Source organism: Acanthochromis polyacanthus, chromosome 1 (assembly GCF_021347895.1).
Source record: "Acanthochromis polyacanthus isolate Apoly-LR-REF ecotype Palm Island chromosome 1, KAUST_Apoly_ChrSc, whole genome shotgun sequence".
NCBI lineage: Eukaryota > Metazoa > Chordata > Actinopteri > Pomacentridae > Acanthochromis > Acanthochromis polyacanthus.
This window is the reverse complement of record NC_067113.1, coordinates 63,798,829-63,822,054: the sequence shown is the minus strand read 5'-3', so window position 1 is coordinate 63,822,054 and position 23,226 is coordinate 63,798,829. Positions and strand designations below refer to the sequence as shown.

The 23,226-nt window shown below is 43.6% G+C and overlaps 1 protein-coding gene across 1 annotated transcript in view; it reads right to left on the bottom strand.

Moving 5' to 3' along the window:
- Positions 1-2,679: 2,679 nt before the first annotated feature.
- The window catches only part of camk1da (calcium/calmodulin-dependent protein kinase 1Da), a 133,090-nt gene continuing 112,543 nt past the window's right edge, over positions 2,680-23,226 (bottom strand). The window contains exons 7-11 of the mRNA XM_051954254.1: positions 21,011-21,123; positions 16,038-16,116; positions 15,811-15,898; positions 15,041-15,302; positions 2,680-11,709 (exon numbers count right to left, since the gene is read on the bottom strand). Coding sequence (XP_051810214.1) covers positions 11,585-11,709; positions 15,041-15,302; positions 15,811-15,898; positions 16,038-16,116; positions 21,011-21,123 — 667 coding nt within the window. The 3' untranslated portion in view covers positions 2,680-11,584. The remainder of the gene's footprint in view (positions 11,710-15,040; positions 15,303-15,810; positions 15,899-16,037; positions 16,117-21,010; positions 21,124-23,226) is intronic.

Sequence of the window (23,226 nt, the reverse complement as noted above, 5' to 3'; positions counted from 1 at the left end):
CAGTTAAGGATTATTAAGGATGTTTTTACCTTGGCATGTTTCGACTGCATCTGCAGTCTTCCTTAGAAGAGTCATCTGACTTGTTGATTACGTCTCTTTTGTCAGGTGACTGATCTGACAGATCTGTCAGACCAGCCACGCCCCCTGCTGCTCGATGGTCTCTGGAGGATGGAATCTCAGGTGTGTTTGAGAGTGTAAGCCCCCTCGTCCCAGTTCATGGAATCATTGGCCCACTTTCTGATCTCAATGGCCTCTTTTGTCCAACATTTATATTTGTTGGCCTCTGACATTATGATTCTTCATTTGTACCAGTCCATGATGTTACTGTTTCTTTTTGCAGATGACTGGTCTGATAGATTCTGACAGATCTGTCAGGCCGGCCACCTGACAAAAGACACGTCTTCAACACATCAGATGACGCTTCTGAGGAAGACTGCAGACGCAGTTGTAACATGTCAAGGTAAAAACACGCTTAATAATCCTTAGTAAGTTGTTAGCTAAAAAGAAACACTAATCCAGAGATGCTCTATCAGACTGAGCTCTGTGGAATTCAGAGGCCAAGTAAACATCTTCAGTGCTTGGTCATGTTCCCCAAACATTCATGAACAATATTTGTACTGAGGCAGGCAATATCGAGCTAAAAGAAACCATCAGGTAGCGCTGCTGCCATAAAGAGTGTATGTGGTCTGAAATAGTTTTAAAGTCGTGTGTAGGTGTCAAAGTGACCTCCACATGACTGCAGGACCCAAGGTTTCCCAGCACAACATTGCCCAGAGCATCAGACTACCTCTTTGTTGCATGTGTGTGCTTCTTCCATGGCCCAGTTCTGAAGCTCCAGTGTACATTGTTGGCACTTTTGGCAGTGACCAGCCGTTATCGCGCACTTTTCTATTATAACAGCATTAATGTTTTCAGCAGTTTGTACAGCAGCTTTTCTGTGGGATCGAACACATGGACCAGTCTTCACCCCTATGTTCATCAGTGAACCTTGCTCATCCATGGCCTGGTAGTCCCTCTAAGCACCGCTTTTGTTGGGTACTAACTACAACATACCAGGAACACCGCACAAGACCTGCTATTTTGGAGTTGTCGGAGCAGGTGACAGTTTTGTGCTCAGTTAGCAGCCAGAAAAAAGCAGCAAAAGTGTTTTTGAGGGATTAAAGAGGAATTAGGACATAATCTTGCACCAAAACCCGTTTTGTTCAAAGTGAAATGCCTTTTGAAGTCATCACTGGTGTAATTGTGGAGCTGCAAGACAGTTTCCAGCACAGTTTATAGGCAGCACAGGGAAACATCACCATCACCCCCTGCTGTTCGCATTCAGAGCTGTCTGTCCAAATGACATGGATGATCTTTGCACACTTCATACACAGCAACATGCCACGATCCCTCCTCCATTTCCTGTGACTCTGTGTGTTATCTCAGTGTTTGAGATGATCAGCCTGTGTGTAGTTTTGTGGAATATGTGTGCTGCTCAGTGAAGAACAAAACAACATGTCTCTGCAGGGGGGGAAGAGAGTGGAGAGGAGGGGAGGAAACCCTGCAGCGAGAGGAGGGATGAAGAAGAGGATGGGACACAGAGTAGAGGAGAGAAAGAAGAGGAGGGTGAAGTAGTGAATTCAAGATGAGGAGGAATCAGTTTGAGAGGCAGAGATCGGTGACTCCGAGTACAATCACACTTAGAGAGCTGTAAGTGTGTTTAGAGCCAGTCTGACAGCCAATGTCAACAAGCTGTGTTTATATGTGCGTGTTTGTGTGCATGCTATTGGACGTGAGTGTCAAAGAGATGAGGAATACGTTTGATTTTTACAGTCATGATTTCAGAGCTTTGGGTTGTGTGCATCAGAGGGATTAGTGGTTCTGAATGAGCCAACACATTGGTTCCTGTGTACTCAGATACTCAGGGATGGAAGGACATTTGGGAGGAAACTCTCCAACTGTGACAGAGGAACCACAGGAAGCTCCAACCAGCCAAACTCTGCTAATAAAGTACCAATATTAACTCAGCTTATCTGCAAGGAACAAATACAGACCTTCAGCATAGCGCTGCTCACTGGGGAAACGCCAATATTATCTCAAGCAGCTACTTTATTTAATAATGATTTAAACAGAAGAAAATCGAAAATGAGATGGTTTTTAAACAAAGACAATGTATGCTAGCTAATTAACTGTAGTGCTAGAAAGGACACATAAGGCCAAGAAGTAGGTTGTAGCTTTTCTGCTTTATGCTGATGTGTTACATCTAGTTTTATTGTTCTTCTGTCTTAAGTTGTGCTCAGAGCCAACATGTTCTATTCCAGCTCCAGCTACTATGAGCAGAAGACAATACAAACTGACTATTAAAATATAAATCCATAGAGGAATGATGACTTATTTTGTTTTCTGTAGTTTCCCTTGACATGTTATTTTAGTGCTTGCCATGATGTGTTTCGATGAACATGACCCGAAGAGCAGCAGGATTTCTCCTGTTTGTTTCTTGAAGATGTTTTAATCTCTCATCCGAAAAGCTTCCTCAGGTCTAAACAGAAAATACTTCTTCGACCCTCATCAGATGTGGCTTTAATAACAAAAGACCAGTGTGACCAGCACACAGATGAGAAGAACAAGAGGAAGAATAGAACAGGTTGTTGCTGCTGGATGCTAGCATGTCAGTTAGGGTCGAAACAAGACACTCAAACATCCACAACTCCACTATTTATTGACTAAAATATCATTTCAGTCAGAACAGTACAACAGACAATCCGCCACATGATGCTCTGGATGTCCAACAACATGATCCTGTCCACAAAAATGTCCATCAACTTCATCAAGTCCTTCAGGAGCAATGGGATAAAAGTCCACAAACCATTGAAAACCTCATTAATTTTCTGTCAATGTGTAGTAATTGTGGACACACTTATTGTTAATATCATCACCTTACTATCAATCGGCCCTTTGTCATTTCTAGTATGGAGTACATTTGGTTGTTCAGTTCTGTTTCAGATATGCATGCGTTGGAACAACAAATAGTTATTCTATTAGAATAACTATATCTATATAGAATAGAGTTAGAGTTTTTGTTTTTTATTGTTAACTTTAGACGTTTACATTTCTTAATTAGCACAGAACAACATTTCACTTGAGTCTGACATGCAGTAGGTATTTGGTCATAAAGCAAAGGTTGATGAGATTTTTAACTTCAAATCACAAAAGTCAGTCTCAAGGTGATGCTGAATTAAAAGTCAGAGAAATTTATAGTCTGGGAACCATGAATGTCTGTAGAAAATGTCATCATAATCAATCCACTGGTTGTTGAGGTGTCTTAAGGGTAATCTGCTTATTTTAGCCAATACCTAATCAATACCTGCTTCAGTGAATCATTTGCTACAGCTGTGGAGTGTCTGATAAGTTTCGGCAATGCTGCAAAGAACACAATCAAAACTGAAAAGAAGCAGAATGAATGGTTGAGCTTTGTTTTATCTGACCTCTTTGTGAACTCTTAGCTGCAACCACACAATCATTTAATGGAGATACTCAACTGTCAACCAGAGTCAAACCTGTGCTTTTATACAGCACACGTGGACATCTGTCCACGTGTGTTTTCCAGCATGTGCTAATAAGAGCAACATGTGCCTCCAGTGGTTGCAACATCTGTCTTCTGTCGGCTAAACATCTGCTCAACAGCACATTTAGGCTAAATGTCGGTTGACCTGGTCAAGAGCATCTGGCATCTGCTTCTTATCATGTATGGATTTTGGAGTGTTGAAATACTGAGAACACACACACACACACGTCTGGTTCTTATATCCCCGTGGGGACTTGCCATTGACTCCCATTCATATCTAACCCCGAACCCTAACCTTAACCCAGACCAAAACAATGCCTAACCCTAAAGAAATGCTTTTGCACTTTTACTTTTTTCAGTAACAACAACATGGCCAAGAAAACACTGTTTAAACTTGTGGGGACCGAAATGAGGTCCCCACAAGAGACATTGTTTTCGGTCTTCCTACAGTTGTGGGGACATTTGGTCCCCACAGGTACAGCCAGCACCTGACCAAACACACACATGGACACGTGTTTTTAGGAATGTAGTCCTCATTGTGAGACCCAGTGGCGCTAATCAGCCCGGCTTGTTTAGTCACACATGCATGCACGCACAAAAACTTGATACGATCATTCAGGATTTATTCCAGGAGAAAAGACAAACAAAACACAATCAGTCGCTCTGGCCTGTGTCGTCATGGTAACTCTGATATGTGCACATGATTGTCGAAGGCATCTGATATACAAGCCCCATTAACAGAAAGTCATCACCATCACCATCATCATCATCACACCACAATAAGTGCGGCAGGCGGTGCCCGCTCTGAGACGAGGGCGTCGCCAACCTGACGACGGTGCACAGGATGGGAGTTCTGTGGTCACATGCAGAGAGTAAATACAGCCAGCTGACTCAGCAGGCTCTGGACGAGGACACCCACAGGGAGACACCCGAGTCCAACAGGCAGCATGAACTCAGTTTCAGTTCTACAAACACATCTCAATGGCAAAGTTTCAGAGCGTGAAACATCGCTCCAAGTTTAATTTCAGTTGGTGACAATCATGAACACTTGCATGTAAGGACAGTCACTTCCTTGTTTATCACATGGTGCCTTCAAATGGAAGTCGAGTTCACCGTGTTCGAGGGAAAAGTCCACATGACTGCAAACCTCCTGTGGTATTCACCGAAGTGAACATTTTCTAACAAGTTCTGAGTTCATGGGTTGTGACATGTTTATGATTTTATAACTGGTGGAGGCTGTGGAAGGTCATTTTGCAATAGATGGTAAGTAATAAGTTATAATTTTACCTGTTGAGAGGATTTCATTGTAATTTTTTGTCTGAGAAAATTACAATATTCCCAATAGCCTCATCTTTTCATTATACATTTGCAGTTTGTGTACTACATTATTAGCTTGATAAATGGATTTTGTGTTTTGCAGTGTTGGATCCAACAGATTCGACCACAAAGTTTCCTCTGAGTGTTCAACAACAAACAATCGCTTCTTTATGCAACTCCAGTACTGTGAGCGCACAGGAAATAGAGCAATGGAGAGTCTGCTATGTGGCAGATTTTATGTTGCAATGCTAGAGAGAAGACTGCTACTCAAGGAGGACATCAAGCAGGCAGAAAAATGGGATATGTTGTCCTCTCTGAGTTTGGCTTCTTTGACTTTAACCAATCAGTGTCAAGATGGGACCAAGAGTGTTTCAGGGCCATTCAGAAGTACAGTAACTAACCAAGAGTATGTAGTTTATCTCACATGAAAACAGCAGTGGCAGATCTCGTGGGTTGGAATGTGCACAAAGTTGTGCTGCCGTTGCGTAGCAGAAGCGATGTTCTTATAACTTATGGCGACTGTTACTACTTGAACACGACTTTCTATGTCATAATCAGTAGCCCAAGAGTTCCATTTGAAGGCAGCAGTGGACCGTGAGATATAGAACTTAGCCAGTGCAGGAAAAATTAGCCCTGACATATCCCGCTAACTCAGTAGCTTACTTAAAATACATGGCAATTCACTACAGGCGCCATACTTAATAGTCTTTGCCTTTTTGGGATGAGAATAGCGATGACAAAATGTGATTAGCTATGAAACTGAGCTAAATTTACGAGCAACAAAAGGCTACAGCTAACAATAGATTTTAAGATCATAAATGAATGAAAATGTTAAAGTCTTGAATAGTTGTATTTCATATTTTTGCCACATTTGCCTTAGGAAAGTGTTAGCTGTGTATCCATCTTGTCTTAGTGGCCACAGCTAGGAATGCAAGCACCTGCATGCTAAAGGAAATCAACTCCTACACAGCTGGTACTAGACACAACTTCAAAAAATACTTTTCTTTCATAGATTATTTTTTTATTATCACAATTTGGTACAATAAAAGCTTTTAAAAGCCACAAACAAGTATCAATAAATCCTGTTTATGCCATTAATGTGTGTAGAGAATGAGCAGACAGTCACTCTACAGACTTTTTAAGGCCTACGAGGACTTTAGCTACTCTTAAATTCGCATTAGAGTTTCTTTCATATTGATAAATACAGTACTGTCTTGGAACACAGTATCTTTTAATGCATCAATGCCAGGTAGTTAGTAACAGATGATTTTGCAAGTTTGTACAACTGAAACACTTCCAGGCAGCTGTTTGAGGACTCGGGTGTCTCAACCTGTGCAAGTCTTTACATAATACAGAGATAATAACGTCATACAAGGGCATATAAGATTATGCAAACACTCATGGTGAAACTGAATTCTTGTAGCACTTTTTTCAACATGCTTGTGTTTTTTTCATGACAGTGCACTTCAGCGGCATCTTCATTAAAAAAAGGTCAGAGGAGTGTGAGCTCAAAGGGGAAGCAGCGGACAAGAGCGGCCCGTCGTTTCCCCTACGTCCATAACAGTGTGTTTCTGAGTCGGTCACAGCTTTGGATTTCTTCCTTTAGAATGGCAAAAATGTAAGCCTGAGTTCAGTAAACGATGCTTTCACTTGCAGTCGGACTGACACTGAAGTGGAGGTGGAACACTGATGGTATGAAACCGCGCTGAGCAGCTCTGCAGTTGACAGTCACATGCTGCTGGACAGTTTCTGAAAGCAGTCGGGGAATAAAGGGGACTTTAGCTTTTTCTTTTTTGTTTTACTTTTTTTTTATACATTAAACATTCCATAGAGAATACAATCAACTTCCCTCGACACGCTCACTCACTTGCTCACTCACATATGCCTGAACAGCAAAACATTCGTAAATATTATCTTGAAAATGATCATTCATATTCACAATCTATTTACAGTAGTGACTTTAACATGGAAATTCTATGTTTCTTCAGCAAACAAAAACAACAGATGTAAAACCACAGAGGAGCATGAACCTGAACCCTCTGCCTGCCTCACAGCAAATTCGTAAACCCAATTGTCCAGACCAAAGTGGACGCCATCACATTTAATGATTCTTACAGTGTTGGTTTCATTAACATCTCCACCTGTTGCAGCACGTTCACAATGTAGCCGAGTCAGTAATAGTCAAGATAATCAGTTTGAAATCGTCTTAGATGAGACAGAGTTTCAGAGTTTGCACTTGCTGCTGATGGTTCCTTTGTATTTCCTGATCACACTTTCATGAAAAGCATTGACAACACACTTGCTTAAAAAATGCATAGCAATCGATGGGTAGACGTATACAGTGAATAATCAGATTAAGGTGATCTGAAAAAAGCCCTTACATGATTGAAAGTTCCCTTCATGGTCATAGACTGACCTCAGAGTTAGGTTAGTTTCCTCTCAGACAAATGTAACACAAGAGCCCACTGTAAAAACATCAGAATATATATACATTTTCTGAAAGCTTAACTATGCACTCATGCAGAGACATGTGGGTGCTGCAGTTCAGTAAGAAACACAGAGATTTGATTGCTTTGACACAAGCACAGTTGAAATTAAATAAATCAGGCTAACTGGCCCTTTAAAAAAAAAAAAACTAAAGTGTACCCTATTTATTTCACTTAAAATCTGTTCAGACTGAATTTGTTGCTGGGACAACATGCATAGAGAGTTTTCTGTTAGTGGATCTAAAATCTGCTCTCCATAAGAACCAAAAAGCTCCATAGTAGCAACGTCTGCAAGGTTCAGGATGTCTGCTCCAGTAAAGCAAATAACAGTGAAGCAGACTCTCTCTCTCTCTCTCTCTGTGTGTGTGTGTGTGTGTGTGTGTGTGTGTGTGTGTGTGTGTGTGTGTGTGTGTGTGTGTGTGTGTGTGTGTGTGTGTGTGTGTGTGTGTGTGTGTATGAATGGCGTGTTCTGTTAAAGGACAGTTCCAGTATAAATAGAGATCTTTTTTAAAGTTATCCATCCCTTAAAGGTGTATTCCAACACTTAAACATTGCACTGTCATAAAGCTAGGGCATTCCCACAAAATTGAAAAACAAAAAACTGGTCAAAGCAGACAAGTCTCTAGTTTTAGAGATTTAGTTTTAGAGTTTTGTCTCTAGTGTGAATCAAGCTTCAAAAATGCTGGATCCTACATATCCCATAATCCAATTCAGTAGCATCTTTCACATCGACTGTATATTAAAGAAAGACGGAGCCTCCTGGTCTAAAAAGTGACCTAAAATCAACGTTGTTTCTAACAGCCATCAGGGGGCACCTCCACTGGATGCAAAAAGAAAATTGATTGTATGGAAATCTATGACACAATGACCTTAATTCTCAACTGATTTGCTACATCAGTAAACATTTTCCTAATGACTTTATGGTCTCAGTCACTAGTTTCAAATCTCCTTTAATGCAGCGTGATGCTCATTTTGAAAATTAGGATCTTGATTAGCAGAAAAAGGACGATAAATTGTTGTATGTTTTGGGGTGTGATCTTGTGATTGACAAGTTGCTACCATATTGGCCTGTGAAGTGTCTTCAAGTTCTCAGTCAGACATTTACAACTTGATGTTCATCAGGTCGGTTTTCAAAAGACCAAGATGGCAACAGTCTAAATGATAAACTCAAGGCTTCCAATCAGTACTCTACAAACCAAACAGTGGCTATGTCCATCTTCTATATACAGTCTGTACTCTTTAGGTCAACAGAACATTTTTCTTCATCAAAGTATAACTTCAGCAACAGCTGCAAATCTTGCGGTAAGTTAAACCATGTGCTAAGAACTTTGCCAGATATTTATCATATTATTCAATATAATTTTTGAAAAACAACCACTAAAATCTCTTCAAAGGATAGGTCTGTTGATATTCCACATTTTTCTTCTCCAAAATGATCTCAAGCAATATCAATTTTGCCCGACTAGCAAATATTCTTTGTGTATCCAAAACCTGATATCTCATTCATCAAAGCCACAAAACTCTTTATTTTCATTTTTTCATCAGTCTCGCATTCACCATCCTGCTGCTGTAAATACTTTATCGAGCACGAAACGTGTCTCCACCGCTGACAAAAGTGCCAGACAAATGCATGATTTACTTCTGCTTCAGTAATGTTTGCTGAAGACTACAGTGCCTAACTGAAAATGATTGTGCCATTTGTAGTTTTCATGAAATTACCTGACATTAAGAACAATATAGAATATTTCTGAACAAAAATTTATTTCAACGCTGCAATTTTTCAGAACTGAGTGAAGAAAATGCTGCTTTTAATGACCTAAGATGCAGATGAGAGATGAAGATAAGAAAGGAGTTCACAAATCTCTCCTCATGATTTGTTTTAGTCAAATTCAGTGCCAGGTAAGTGGAGCTTAACACACCGAATGAAGCCGTGAGCCAAAAGTGAGTTCCAGATAGCTTAGGTCAGTGATAATTTACTGTCATTTTTACATTCATGCCACACAGAATAAAACAAGCGCTATGAATAATACTTCTTCAGCAGCACACTGCTCCAGATTAGTTTGTAGCTGGAGTTCAGCCCTTAGTCTTAGTTTGTTTCTACAACAGTTTCACATCTGACTAGTTTTGTTCTATCTAATTCACCAAGTAATGCAGAATGAACCAAATTGTCTTCGTAAGTCTTTGGCTACACTTCACAATAAAGGGATCAGTAGAATTGCATCTAATAGATGTGTGACAATCTGATATGTGTGAGTGAGCACCCTGATGCTGTACAGTTCTGCTTGTGTGTGAAAGGCCATTAGCATCAGAGACAACGGTCACGCTCGAGGAAAGTCAGAAAAAAGAGACAGTCAATGGAACAGTTGCATTGAAGTAGCAGAGTGGTTAAGAATGGGACACAAAGCTGTAGATTTATCCACACGTCTGAATGAAAACCCAAAGAAGCCAAAATGACAGACGGTGATCCTACAGATGTTTAGATAGAAACCAGGTGATTAGCTGAAACTTTCAAGTAGTCAAAATCTCATAAGACTACTTGGTCATCTATGTTCTCGTCTGAGCATCTTCACTGCTCAAGTCACTTCAACACCGCGATAAGGACACGACTAACGTCCTACATCATTAACCGTGATGCCACCTGCAATGCCTGGACCATGACAGGCCTAAGAAAACAAACAAAAAGTGGTGTTTGCCAGCGCACCGTGCAGCTGCAGTTTTCCCTGAGCACTTCTGGACTGGGTGCAGCGTGACACAGCAAGGAGGTGAGATCATGGCTTCATTAGAGGGGGAAGGAACAGCGGCAGGAACAGCTTCTCCAGGTTGGATTGTGACTCTGAAGACCCACTTGGCAGGCTGATAAATATCTCAAACTACATTGCGCTGGTTGGAGCTCCTTAGTTTGGGAAGTCAAATGGCAATCTCTCTTTAGTCGCCAACATTCTCAACTGGAGGCAGTTTTCCAGTAAATACACATATCCATCTACTCCATTCTAAACTCGCTGCATGTTTCATAGTAACCAGTGTGTCCTGTTAATGGCGATTGTTATAAAAGTCTCATAAAATAAGAAAATAATAAAATCAAGAACTTTAGGGCAATAAAGAAGTTGTACAATGCCTCTGACATCCGTATAAAGGTTTACAATCTCTACTCTCTGTCTGATAAACGTATGTGGATGGCAGCTAATCTGTGTGAAACAACATATCTGACCCTCTCTGTGCAAAACAGATAAAAGCGCTTACTCATGTTTCCCCATCTCAACAGTCATATGGTACTTTTAAAGCACTTCTTAAAGCACAAACAAACAGCCGAACAAGCCCAGTAAGGGCACAGAGAAGATCTTAAAGGTGCTGTGTGTTGTTGCATTTATACATGGATAAATCATTGCCATTTCAAGCTGCAACATTAGTAAAATTTGTGTAAACAACTGAAGTCACATTCGACACAGTTATAAGGAGAAGTTAAAGAAATCCTCTTAAATGCAGTATGAGACATAAAAGGATGAGGGTTCTGTTTTCCTAATGATGATGGAGGAAACATGAAGAAATTAAAAGGATTATGGGACAGTGGGTCATAATTTAGAGAAATGTCACACCAGAATAGAGGTGACCTATCATTTTGGCTGTGGCCTTATTTATTTACAGTAACTATAATAAAGTAGTACTATTAATTTGTCAATGTTTGCTAAAAGTTACACACAGCACCTTTAAAATGAACAGTAATAAAAACAATAAAACAATCCAGTTGCCAACAGTCAAATCTAAGTTGGAAAAAGCTAAATAAAGTGGTGCAGGAAAGACCAGATTCAAGAGGGAAGTTGATGCTGACTGACACTGAATAATGTGACCCCACCAGCTCCACTGTGAACCACCAGCTGCTGCTCAGACTAGGATCCACCCACTGATCAATAAACAACCCAGAATCACAGCTGAAGGTACAAACATCCTCAGTGAGTCAGTGGATGTGCTGCTGCTGGGGTCCTCCACGTCATCCTGGTGGGCGGCGGGCGAAAAGAATGGCAATGGTGGCTGGAGTCGGTGGGGTGGAGGTAAAGTTCTCTGCTCTCCCGGGAGCAGGGCGGGAAAACGGCTGGGGGGGGGGGCGCATCCAAGACGGAGTACAGTGAAAAGAGGGAGGGACGAAGAAGATCCTCTTCCTCTCGTGTCGTCCTCTGTCTCTTTCTGTCTCTCTGCCTCACAGCGCTGTGGCCTCCCAGCTGGTTCCCCGCGGGACCTGGCGTCACTTGGTTTCCGTGAGAACCGGGGCGGGAACCGCTGAGGGATGTGGCCGGTTCAGCTCCGTCCCCGCGGCGGGAGAAGAGGCTGCAGACGCTAGACTGCAGGGAGTGACCGGTGCAATAACACCTGAAACAGAGGAGTCAGTGGGTGGATCATAGTGACAGTTCTGTAACCACCACTGACAGCTCCATGAGTCGAGTTACTGTTCTTACACCTTTTGGTTTTTGGACACAGTGCAGTTAACACCAATAGCCGGGTAGCTCCAGATGAGCCGGACACTGAAATATAACCTCTCTCATTTCAGAAGCACCAGAAACTCTCTTACTTTTAAGGTGCAAAAACCTTTTATTTACAGTGCCTTGTGAAAGTATTCGGCCCCCTTGAACTTTTCAACCTTTCGCCACATTTCAGGCTTCAAACATAAAGATATAAAATTTTAATTTTTTGGTCAAGAATCAACAACAAGTGGGACAGAATCGTGAAGTGGAACGAAATTTATTGGATATTTTAAACTTTTTTAACAAATAAAAACCTGAAAAGTGGGGCGTGCAATATTATTCGGCCCCCTTGCATTAATACTTTGTAGCGCCACCTTTTGCTGCAATTACAGCTGTAAGTCACTTGGGGTATGTCTCTATCAGTTTTGCACATCAAGAGACTGAAATTCTTGCCCATTCTTCCTTGCAAAACAGCTCGAGCTCAGTGAGGTTGGATGGAGAGCGTTTGTGAACAGCAGTCTTCAGCTCTGCCCACAGATTCTCGATTGGATTCAGGTCTGGACTTTGACTTGGCCATTCTAACACCTGGATACGTTTATTTGTGAACCATTCTATTGTAGATTTGGCTTTATGTTTTGGATCATTGTCCTGTTGGAAGATAAATCTCCGTCCCAGTCTCAGGTCTTTTGCAGACTCCAACAGGTTTTCTTCCAGAATGCTCCTGTATTTGGCTCCATTCATCTTCCCATCAATTTTAACCATCTTCCCTGTCCCTGCTGAAGAAAAGCAGGCCCAAACCATGAGGCTGCCATCACCATGTTTGACAGTGGGGATGGTGTGTTCAGGGTGATGAGCTGTGTTGCTTTTACGCCAAACATATCGTTTTGCATTGTGGCCAAACAGTTTGATTTTTGGTTTCATCTGACCAGAGCACCTTCTTCCACATGTTTGGTGTATCTCCCAGGTGGCTTGTGGCAAACTTCAAACCAGACTTTTTATGGATATCTTTGAGAAATGTCTTTCTTCTTGCCACTCTTCCATAAAGGCCAGATTTGTGCAGTGTACGACTGATTGTTGTCCTATGGACAGACTCTCCCACCTCAGCTGTAGATCTCTGCAGTTCATCCAGAGTGATCATGGGCCTCTTGGCTGCATCTCTGATCAGTCTTCTCCTTGTTGGAGGTGAAAGTTTAGAGGGACGGCCGGGTCTTGGTAGATTTGCAGTGGTCTGATACTCCTTCCATTTCAATATGATTGCTTGCACAGTGCTCCTTGAGATGTTTAAAGCTTGGGAAATCTTTTTGTATCTAAATCCGGCTTTAAACTTCTCCACAACAGTATCTCGGACCTGCCTGGTGTGTTCCTTGGTCTTCATGATGCTCTCTGCACTTTAAACAGAAGCCTGAGACTATCACAGAGCAGGTGCATTTATACGGAGACTTGATTACACACAGGTGGATTCTATTTATCATCATCAGTCATTTAGGACAACATTGGATCATTCAGAGATCCTCACTGAACTTCTGGAGTGAGTTTGCTGCACTGAAAGTAAAGGGGCCGAATAATATTGCACACCCCACTTTTCAGGTTTTTATTTGTTAAAAAAGTATAAAATATCCAATAAATTTTGTTCCACTTCACGATTGTGTCCCACTTGTTGTTGATTCTTGACAAAAAATTTTAATTTTATATCTTTATGTTTGAAGCCTGAAATGTGGCGAAAGGTTGAAAAGTTCAAGGGGGCCGAATATTTTCACAAGGCACTGTATGTTTAGATTATGTCACATTTCACATATTGTATCTCATGCTTGTCACAAGCCAACAGAAAACATCTTGAATCCTTGGATAAACGAGACATTAAAATCCTGTTATAGCATCAGCATCACCACTGTCACGTATTGGATAATCATGGGATGCTAAACTTTGAAAACATGACTGTGTATGCAAATGTACGATTGGTTCTCAAGTTTTTTATTCATTGCACTTCTGGAAATACGACCGGAGCAACAAAGCCTTCTTCTGGTGTCTTTTTTGCCTGCTCCAGGGACTGCACATGTAAACTAGTGAGTACGCTATAATCTGGTACAGAGCATCTTTACCTTGTGTTTACTGTTCTTCTGTACTCGGTCCCTGTCAAATAAACTAATTAAATGAAGTTAATTTAGAATTCAACTCAAAATTCTTTATAATTTCTTAAAAAGTACACCTCAGACTGTATAGTAACTATACAGTCTGAGGTGTACTATACTATAGTTAATCGGTGAAACTGTCCATGACGTCAGCCATTGGTCTCCTGAAGAGCCATTTTAAAGCTCAGTGTGGAGGCTCCAGATGTCACCATTTGGCCAGTATCTGATTACACGTACATCCCAGTTAACCTAAAACTGTGCAAATGTGGGGCAGAAGTGGAACTGGGGAGAGACGTGATAAAACATGGCATGCACCTGTCACTTAATTTGGTAAATTTTTAAGCCTTAATACAATTCAAATGTGCTTCATAAAAATTCACTCCCTGTACTGATGTCATGAACGGAGAAATGAGCTGTAAAGATTAAAACCACTTAATTTTCCAGTCTGTAAACTGGCTGATTTCTGATTTTTGTGAAGTGGGAGGGGTCTGCCACCTCAGAGGTTTCCACCTGGAATTTGCCTTTCCTTTGAAAAAGAACTGGACAATAGCAGGCTTCTAGTAGTCAGTAAGGGATTTTACTGGTTAAAGACGCAACATGATGGCAGATTGCATCAACTGAGGCCATCTGATTCATGAAGCTAACATTAACTTTGAGCCTTTTCAAACTTGAAAAGGTATTTCTCAAACTTTTAAAGCATTGAGGCTGGTTAATACTAAGATGAGAACTATTTAAATTGCTACAAAATGTGCACTTGATGGCTGAGACCAAAGCTAACAGGTTCCATGAAGGATGTTGTGAAAGTGTAGAAGACATGGCAACAGCACAGTTTCTGCACCGAGTTCCCTTCCCTAGTTGTGTGTGATAAGAAAAAAATGTAAGATCAGTCTATTGTTTTATTCTAACACTTTCTCAGATGATGTGTTTTGCTGGAATGTAAACTTCCCCAAACCACGCTGCAGCACTAACTGCTAACATTAGCTAAACCCACGCTCCAACAGAGCTACCTACAGTGTTGCTTTATCATTCTTACTATAATCCCATAAACACACCACTCACATACATTCTCTTCTCTTTCTGCTGCCACTGATATTACTGATTCATACTCACATTCCTTGCGGGGAGCTGCTATGTTGTTGTCTATGGAAGTGTTTTTGCTGGCGGTGGCGTTGGTGCTCTGGCCCGGGGCAGCCTGGCCCGTATTTTGGCTCTGAGCTGGTTGGTTCTGGCCTGCCTGGTTCTGGCTTTGTCCTGGCTTCTGCGTCTGATTCGGCCTACTTAGGGGATTGGAGGAGTCCATGCTGGCCCCCATGCTGCTGCCAAGCTGCAGCCGTCTCATGTGCCGAACCACGGCGGTGGCATTGAACGCTTGCTGAGGAAAGGAAGGAAATACAAAGATGTGAAAAACAAAAATCATATCATTATTTGTAGGTTGTGTTGAACTTGGATATTCTGTGTGACGCAACAGTGAGAGATCATTCAAAAATGTAAGTCAAGTGGATATCAGTTAGAGGAAGAGTTAGAGAGACAGAGAAAACACAAGTGTTGAAAATGTTCTGATGGTTTTACTAATTAACACACTGTGTTACCGGCTGACGGTGGATTTACTTTGTATTATGCCTTGAAATAGACCCACAATTTAAAATTGTGCAAAGTGTAAACTTTGTCAGGTTTGCAGATTATTCTCCTTTCCTCTAAAGGCTTTAGGGGGAACGTAGATGATGAGAGGTAACTCCTGACCACATGCTGGACCAGTCTTCACTGCTAAGTGAGTCACTTTCTAAAAACAGACAATCACCTAAGGAGCCGAAATAGAGCAATACAGTCTGCTGCAGTCGAGCCAAAACCACAGAGAATGAAATGCAGTAAACAAAATTTACCCTCCATTTGCTCTTGGCGAAGTTCTTTCTGATCTGCCGGCTGACTGACTCATGAATGTTCTTGCAGAGAGCTGTATCCCCAGCGATCCTAATATAAATACGTAGACACGCACATGCATGCACAAATGCTCTGTTAACACTTCTGACTGTACGTCAATATCCACATTGATTTGATGCCTTTTTTGTCATGTCTATTTTGAGGGTGTGTGTATGCGTGTGCTTATCACCAGGGATGTCTGAGTGCCTGTTCGCAGGTGAAACGCTTGGCTGGATCTTTTTCCATCAGACTGCTGATGAAATCCTTGGCTGGGAGGAAAAACACAAACATCAAAAAGGCCTTAGAATGTCAGTAACTGTGGACACACAAGCACCATATTGCACTGACTTACAACAGTAGTTTGGAAACAATTCCTGGTCCAATCCAGTTAGAAAAGCATCTTGTGACCCAAATAACACTGACAATCTGTGACATTTTAGTTTTACAATCTGTTACATGTCATTCCCAGTTTCACTCCTGTGTTTCATGTCCTTCTGTGCACTGTCCCTTCAAAAATACAAAGGTAATGACTTTGATAATCTGTTGTAATAAATTAAGTAATATAATTCCACCCATCCATTTTCCTCTGCTTATCCGGGGCCTGGTTGCGGGGGCAGCAGGCGAAGCAGGTCGTTCCAGACGTCCCTCCCCCCAGCGACGCTTTCCAGCTCTTCCTGGGGGATCCCGAGGCGTTCCCAGGCCAGACGAGATATATAATGTCTCCAGCGAGTTCTGGGTCTGCCCCGGGGTCTCCTCCCAGACGGACGTGCTCGGAAAACCTCCAGAGGAAGTCTCCCTGGAGGCATCCGAATCAGGTGGCCAAACTGAGGTGGTTTGGCCACCTCAGTCTGGCTCCTTTCGATGCGAAGGAGCAGCGACTCTACTCCGAGCTCCCTCCGGATGTCTGAGCTCCTCACCCTATCTCTAAGGCTGAGCCCAGCCACCCTACGGAGGAAGCTCATTTCGGCCGCTTGTATCCGCGATCTTGTTCTTTTGGTCACTACCCAAAGCTCATGACCATAGGTGAGGGTTGGAACGTAGATGGACTGGTAAATCGAGAGCTTCACCTTACGGCTCAGCTCCCTCTTCACCACGACGGTTCGGTACAACGCCCGAATTACTGCTGACGCCGCACCAATCCGCCTGTTCATCTCTTGCTCCATTTTCCCATCACTCGTGAACAAGATCCCGAGATACTTAAACTCCTTCGCTTGGGGAAGCAACTCCCCCCCAACCCGGAGGAAGCACTCCACCGGTTTCCGGCAGAGAACCATGGCCTCGGGAGGTGCTGATCCGCATCCCTGCCGCTTCACACTCGGCTGCAAACTGCTCCAGTGCGTGCCAGAGGTCATGGTCTGAGGATGCCAACAAAACCACATCATCCGCAATAAGCAGAGAAGCGGTCCTGAGGCTCCCAAACCAAAAACCCTCCCCACCATGAATGCGCCTTGAAATCCTGTCCATGAAAACCACAAACAGGATTGGAGACAAGGGGCAGCCCTGGCGGAGTCCAACACCCACCGGAAACGTGTCTGACTTAATGCCGAGTATGCGGACACAGCTCTCACTTTGGTTGTCCAGGGACCGAACGGCCCATAACAACGAGCCTCGGACCCCATACTCCCGCAGTGCCCCCCACAAAGCACCTCGGGGGACACGGTCATAGGCCTTCTCCAGATCCACAAAACACATGTAGACTGGCAGGTCATACTCCCATGACCCCCTCAGCAGCTCCGCAAGGGTAAAGAGCTGGTCCACTGTTCTACGACCGGGACGGAATCCGCATTGCTCCTCCTGAATCCGAGGTTCGACTATCGGTCAGATCCTCCCTTCCAGCACACTAGAGTAAACTTTCCCGGGGAGGCTGAGAAGTGTGATACCGCGGTAGTTGGCACACACTCTCCGATCCCCCTTTTTAAAAATAGGGACCACCACCCCGGTCTGCCTCTCCCCAGGTACTGTACCCGATGCCCACACGACATTGTATAGACGTGTCAACCAAGACAGTCCAACAATGTCCAGAGCCTTCAGCATCTCAGGGCAAATCTCATCCACACCTGGCGCCTTGCCACCGAGGAGCTTTTTAACTACCTCGGCGACCTCTGCCACGGACATGGACGCAGATACCCCCGAGTCTTCAGGCTCTGCCTCCTCCATAAGGGACGTGTTTACCAGGTTCAGGAGTTCCTCGAAGTGCTCTTTCCACCGCTCGACGATATCCCCAGTACGGGTCAACAGTTCTCCACCCCGACCGTACACAGCCTGAGCGAAGCCCTGCCTTCCCTTCCTGAGGCGTCGAATGGTTTGCCAGAACATCCCCGAGCCCGACCGAAAGTCCTTCTCCATGGCCTCCCTGAACTCCTCCCACACCCGAGTTTCAGCTTCCACAACTGCCGCAGCTGCCGCCCTTTTGGCCAGCCGGTACCTGTCAGCTGCTTCAGGAGTCCCCCAAGCCAACCAGGCTCGAAAAGTCTCCTTTTTCAGCCTGACGGCCTCCCTCACCACTGGTGTCCACCAGCGGGTCCTTGGATTGCCGCCGTGACAGGCACCAGTGACCTTCAGACCACAGCTCCTAACAGCTGCTTCTGCAATGGAGGCTTTGAACATGGACCACTCAGAATCCATGTCCCCAACCTCCCCCGGATGCAGGAGAAACTCTTCCGGAGGCGGGAGTTGAAAACCCTACGGACAGGGTCCTCCGCCAGACGTTCCCAGTTCACCCGCACTACACGTTTGGGTTTACCAGGTCTGTCCGGCAGTCTTCCCCACCATCGGATCCAACTCACCACCAGGTGGTGATCAGTTGACAGCTCTGCACCTCTCTTCACCCGAGTGTCCAAAACATAAGGCCGCTGGTCTGACGATACGACTATAAAGTCGATCATCGACCTTTGGCCTAAGGTGCTCTGGTACCAAGTACACTTATGAGCAACCTTATGCTCGAACATGGTGTTTGTTATGGCCAAACCATGACTAGCACAGAAGTCCAATAACAAAACACCACTCGGGTTCAGATCAGGCAGGCCGTTCCTCCCAATCACCCCCCTCCAGGTTTCTCCATCGTTGCCCACGTGAGCGTTGAAGTCTCCCAGGAGAATTATGGAATCCCCGGGCGGTACCCCTTCCAGGACCCCACCCAGAGACTCCAAGAAGGCCGAATACTCTGAACTGCTGTTCAGCGCATAAGCACAGACAACAGTTAGAGTTTTCCCCCCTGCAACACGAAGTCGCAGAGAGGCGACCCTCTCGTTCTCTGGGAAGAACTCCAACAAAGCGGCACTCAGCCGGGGGCTTGTGAGTATCCCCACACCCGCCCGGCGCCTCTCACCCTGGGCAACTCTGGAGTAGGAGAGAGTCCAACCCCTCTCCAGGATTCTGGTTCCAGAACCCTTGCTGTGCGTGGAGGCGAGCCCAACTATATCTAGCCGGTATCGCTCCACCTCCCGCACCAGCTCAGGTTCCTTCCCCGCCAGTGAGGTGACGTTCCACGTCCCCAGAGCTAGTCTATGCCACCAGGGGACGGCACGCCCAGGCGCCCGCTCCTGCCTACTGCCCGGTGGGCATAGCACCCGACCCCGACTTCCTGCCCTGTAGGTGGTGGGCCCACTGGGCAAGTAATATAATTGTGTTGTATAATTGTAGAAAGCAATTATATTAGTAATATAATTGCTTTCTACAATTTTATTTAGCAGACACTTATCGCGAGCGACGCACATCTGAGAGTAGATACAACACAAGCAAGGATCTAGTCAGGAGAATACAACCTGGATAAGAGCTATAAAACAAGTTTAAGTGTGATAACAGGACTGTGGTGCCTACAGTCAGTGCAGATGTAATGGGATATTTGATCTATTTCTTTATTTTTATTTTTCTGTCAAGTGTAAAGGTGTTCAGTGAAAAGCTGGGTTTTTAGTCTCTTCCTAAAGGCTGGGAGGAGTTTGGTAATTTGTTCCACCACAGAGGAACTACAGAGGAGAAGAGTGACCTGCCCTGTTGTGGGGGTTGGATCAGGAGCCTTTTGTTGGCCGAGTGCAGTGAGCAGGAGGGAGTGTAGACCTGAACGAGAGAGCTAAGGGAGGAGGGAGCTGTTTTCATTCTAGTTTTGAATACAAGTATCAGAGTTTTGAATTTAATGCAGGCTGCAACTGGAAGCCATTGTTTCTGTGATCTGAACAGTGTTGTGACACGCTGCTTTTGGCTGGTTGAAAACCAGACGTGCTGCTTACTAAAATCTCTATAAAGTCTACAGCCAAGCTAGCAGGTCTGTCAGGTTAAGGTGTAAGACAGTGCTTTACACCAGCACAACGTCTGCCATCTCAGTTCAGATTGTAAACACTTGCTAATTAGCAAACAAACATACAAGTTGAGGATGACAAATACCATTAGGTCATTCATGAACAAAAGAATCACACAAATTAATGAAACAAATTAAAATGTATAAATTCAAGTACAGAGGAAGATGAATGATGTGAATATTTTATCCAGAACCGCACGTCAACCTCATGCCCTGCCAGAATAAAAAAGTCAATCATGACCAAAATCTGAGAAATTCATCGTCGGGAACCCATGAACGTCTGTACCAAATGTCATGTCAGTTCAGGTGGTAGATGAACCAACAGACATTGGAGCCATGCTGCTAGCAAAGCCAAAAACAGTGTCTGAGCTCGGGCTTTCAAATTTTGTGGCAGTTGAAAGTGTCAGAGCTGCAAGCTCAGTCAAGGTGAAAAATGACCCCAAATTGGCTCTAAAACACTCCACAATGGATTTATGAGGATCTTACAAAACAGCAAAAAGCTGCAAAAATGTAAGTACTAGTTGTCTGGTTCTGATTTAGGTGATTTCTGTTTGTCCTGAGGAGACCTGACAGTTGTGAAAAAATAAGTCTGTACCTGACAGCAATGTTATTCTATCCCCATCGACTCACACACTAAACTGGAATCTCAAATGGATCTCCAGCCAACACAAAGCTGGCTTTACTGTCGGTTTTGTAGTGGTGATGAACACACACACACACACACACACACACATACACGTGCACGCGCGCACGCACACAGTCATTCCAGGCAGATGAGGTCAGACTGTGATGGAGAGGTGGTGTGTGGCCCATATGTAGCACATGGTGGATGGAGCAGGAGGAAGAGGAGGAGGATGACGAAGGCTCACCTGAGTCTGAGATGTCGTCCCAGTACGGTGCATCAAACTCATAGTCGGCTTTGAGGATCTGCTCGAACAGCTTGGAGTCGTTTTCATCGTAGAACGGAGGATAACCACACAGCCTGCAGACAAGAGGGTCGCTCTGTCAATGAGTCGTTTATTAACCACGCCTGACGTACATCAGCGGGGTTACTGCATTCGTTTCGGTATCTGGCTGGGTAAGTATGTATGTTTGTGGGTATGTCCGGTCAGATATCTCTGCAAGTGCTGAAGTCAGGATAATCAAACTTGGCACTGAAGATCAGTCTAAGGTCCCCTGCTCAGTTGTGGAGTTACAGGTCAGCAGATCAAGTAGGAAGGGATATACGTAGGATGATCAAAATTGATACAGAGTATCATGCATGGGTGTGGTTCTGCCCTCTACTGGGGGCTCGTCTAGTTGTTTTATTCTTTGGGTTGATGTTTCAATCAGTCACTTCATGAATCATTCTGGGCTGAAATGATCAGTCAGGTAATTTATTAATGAAAGTGACAGGTGCAGTTCTGCATTCATTTTCTCATTCTGATGACATGACTGAATTTTTGTCGGATCACAGCACAACTATGTTTGGTGAGAACATTTTTGGCAAATTTGATCCATAAAAGTGAAAACATTTAGCTGAAAATATACTCTTAATAACTGGAAATGAGTATGTAAAGCAAATGTCTTTAAAAATCTTTAGGAGCATGTCCCTGAACCCAGGGGGTTATAGTAAGTTATGTCTATCAGTGCAATGTTCTCAATTTGTGCACACCTTTTTCTCTTCCAGAATTGGCCATTACATGGCTCTTTACTCTGTACAAGCAGGTAAAACTTCCATGGGCTGTAGCTGATCAAAAACGTTGCTGCCAGGCCTTCATCAGTGTTTCCCCTCCTATATGACCGACGAGGCGGGCCGCCTCGCTGGTATAGGCCACCGCCTCATTACAATTTTGCCGACATTGCCGCCTCACTGGTCCGCCCCAAAAAAAAAAAAAAAGTAATGCTAAATATTAGAAAACATTGACACATAAGTCCGGTATATTCGCCACTGAAATCAACAAGTCAGAAAGGCAGTCTTTTCTCGCCATGGGTGAAGACAGCAAGGCACATCCCTGTTGGTCAGGAACACTCAGTTCTCGTATGACATCCCGCGAGTTCGTGTTTCAAATGTCGGTCGTTCCGATTGACGAACAACGAGCATGGCAGACAAGAAGCGGCAGCACTCCATCATTTCGTTTTTCGGGGCTAAAAGCAGGTGTGTATCACAGACATATGTCAAATTAAGTATCAAAACTACCGCATGTCATCAAAATAAAGTGAGCAACGCAGTGTAGGCATCGATCTCGCTTCCTTTACTGAGTTTGCTTACTGTTTTCTTGTCCGCGGTGATACGAATTGACAGTGACCGCAAAAATGGCTCCCGTTAAAACATTTAGGCACGACAAAACCCGTTCTCACGAACGAGACAAGTGATTTCAACGGAATATAAAGTTCCTAGTTTCTTTTGATAAAATGCTTTATAGAGTGCCCGAAATTATATCATTCAATGGCAAAACAAATTCTGTGTTCAAATTCTAGTTCTGTGTTCAAAAAGGTAACAGTTTTGAAAACAGAACTAACTCCTTCAGAAAACCAGTTGTTAACCCAGAGTTGAAGTTTTCTTTCACATTTTTAAGTAAAAGGAAGGTCATTACATAACGTTTTAATTATAAATAAAAATGAAGTGGGAATTTAGTACCTAACATGTAGTTGTTTTAAGAAAAAAAATAAAAGTCACCACTTGATTCCAGATTCAAGTCCTTTGTCATCTTTTTCAAATTTGGGAGACAAGTAGTCACCCTGCTGTTTGGTGAAAAGGTGTGTACCACACTGAACATGGACAACAGAAAGCGAAGGAGAGAATTGTCCCAGGACATCCGAAAAAAAATTATAGACAAACATCTTAAAGGTAAAGGCTATAAGACCATCTCTAAACAGCTTGAAGTTCCTGTGACAACAGTGGCTCATATTATTCAGAAGTTCAAGACCCACGGGACAGTAGCCAACCTCCCTGGACGTGGCCGCAAGAGGAAAATTGATGACAAATTGAAGAGACGGATCGTTGGAATTGTATCCAAAGAGCCCAGAGCAACCTCCAAAGAAATTAAAGGTGAACTCCAAGGCCAAGGTACATCAGTGTCAGATCGCACCATTCGTCGTTGTT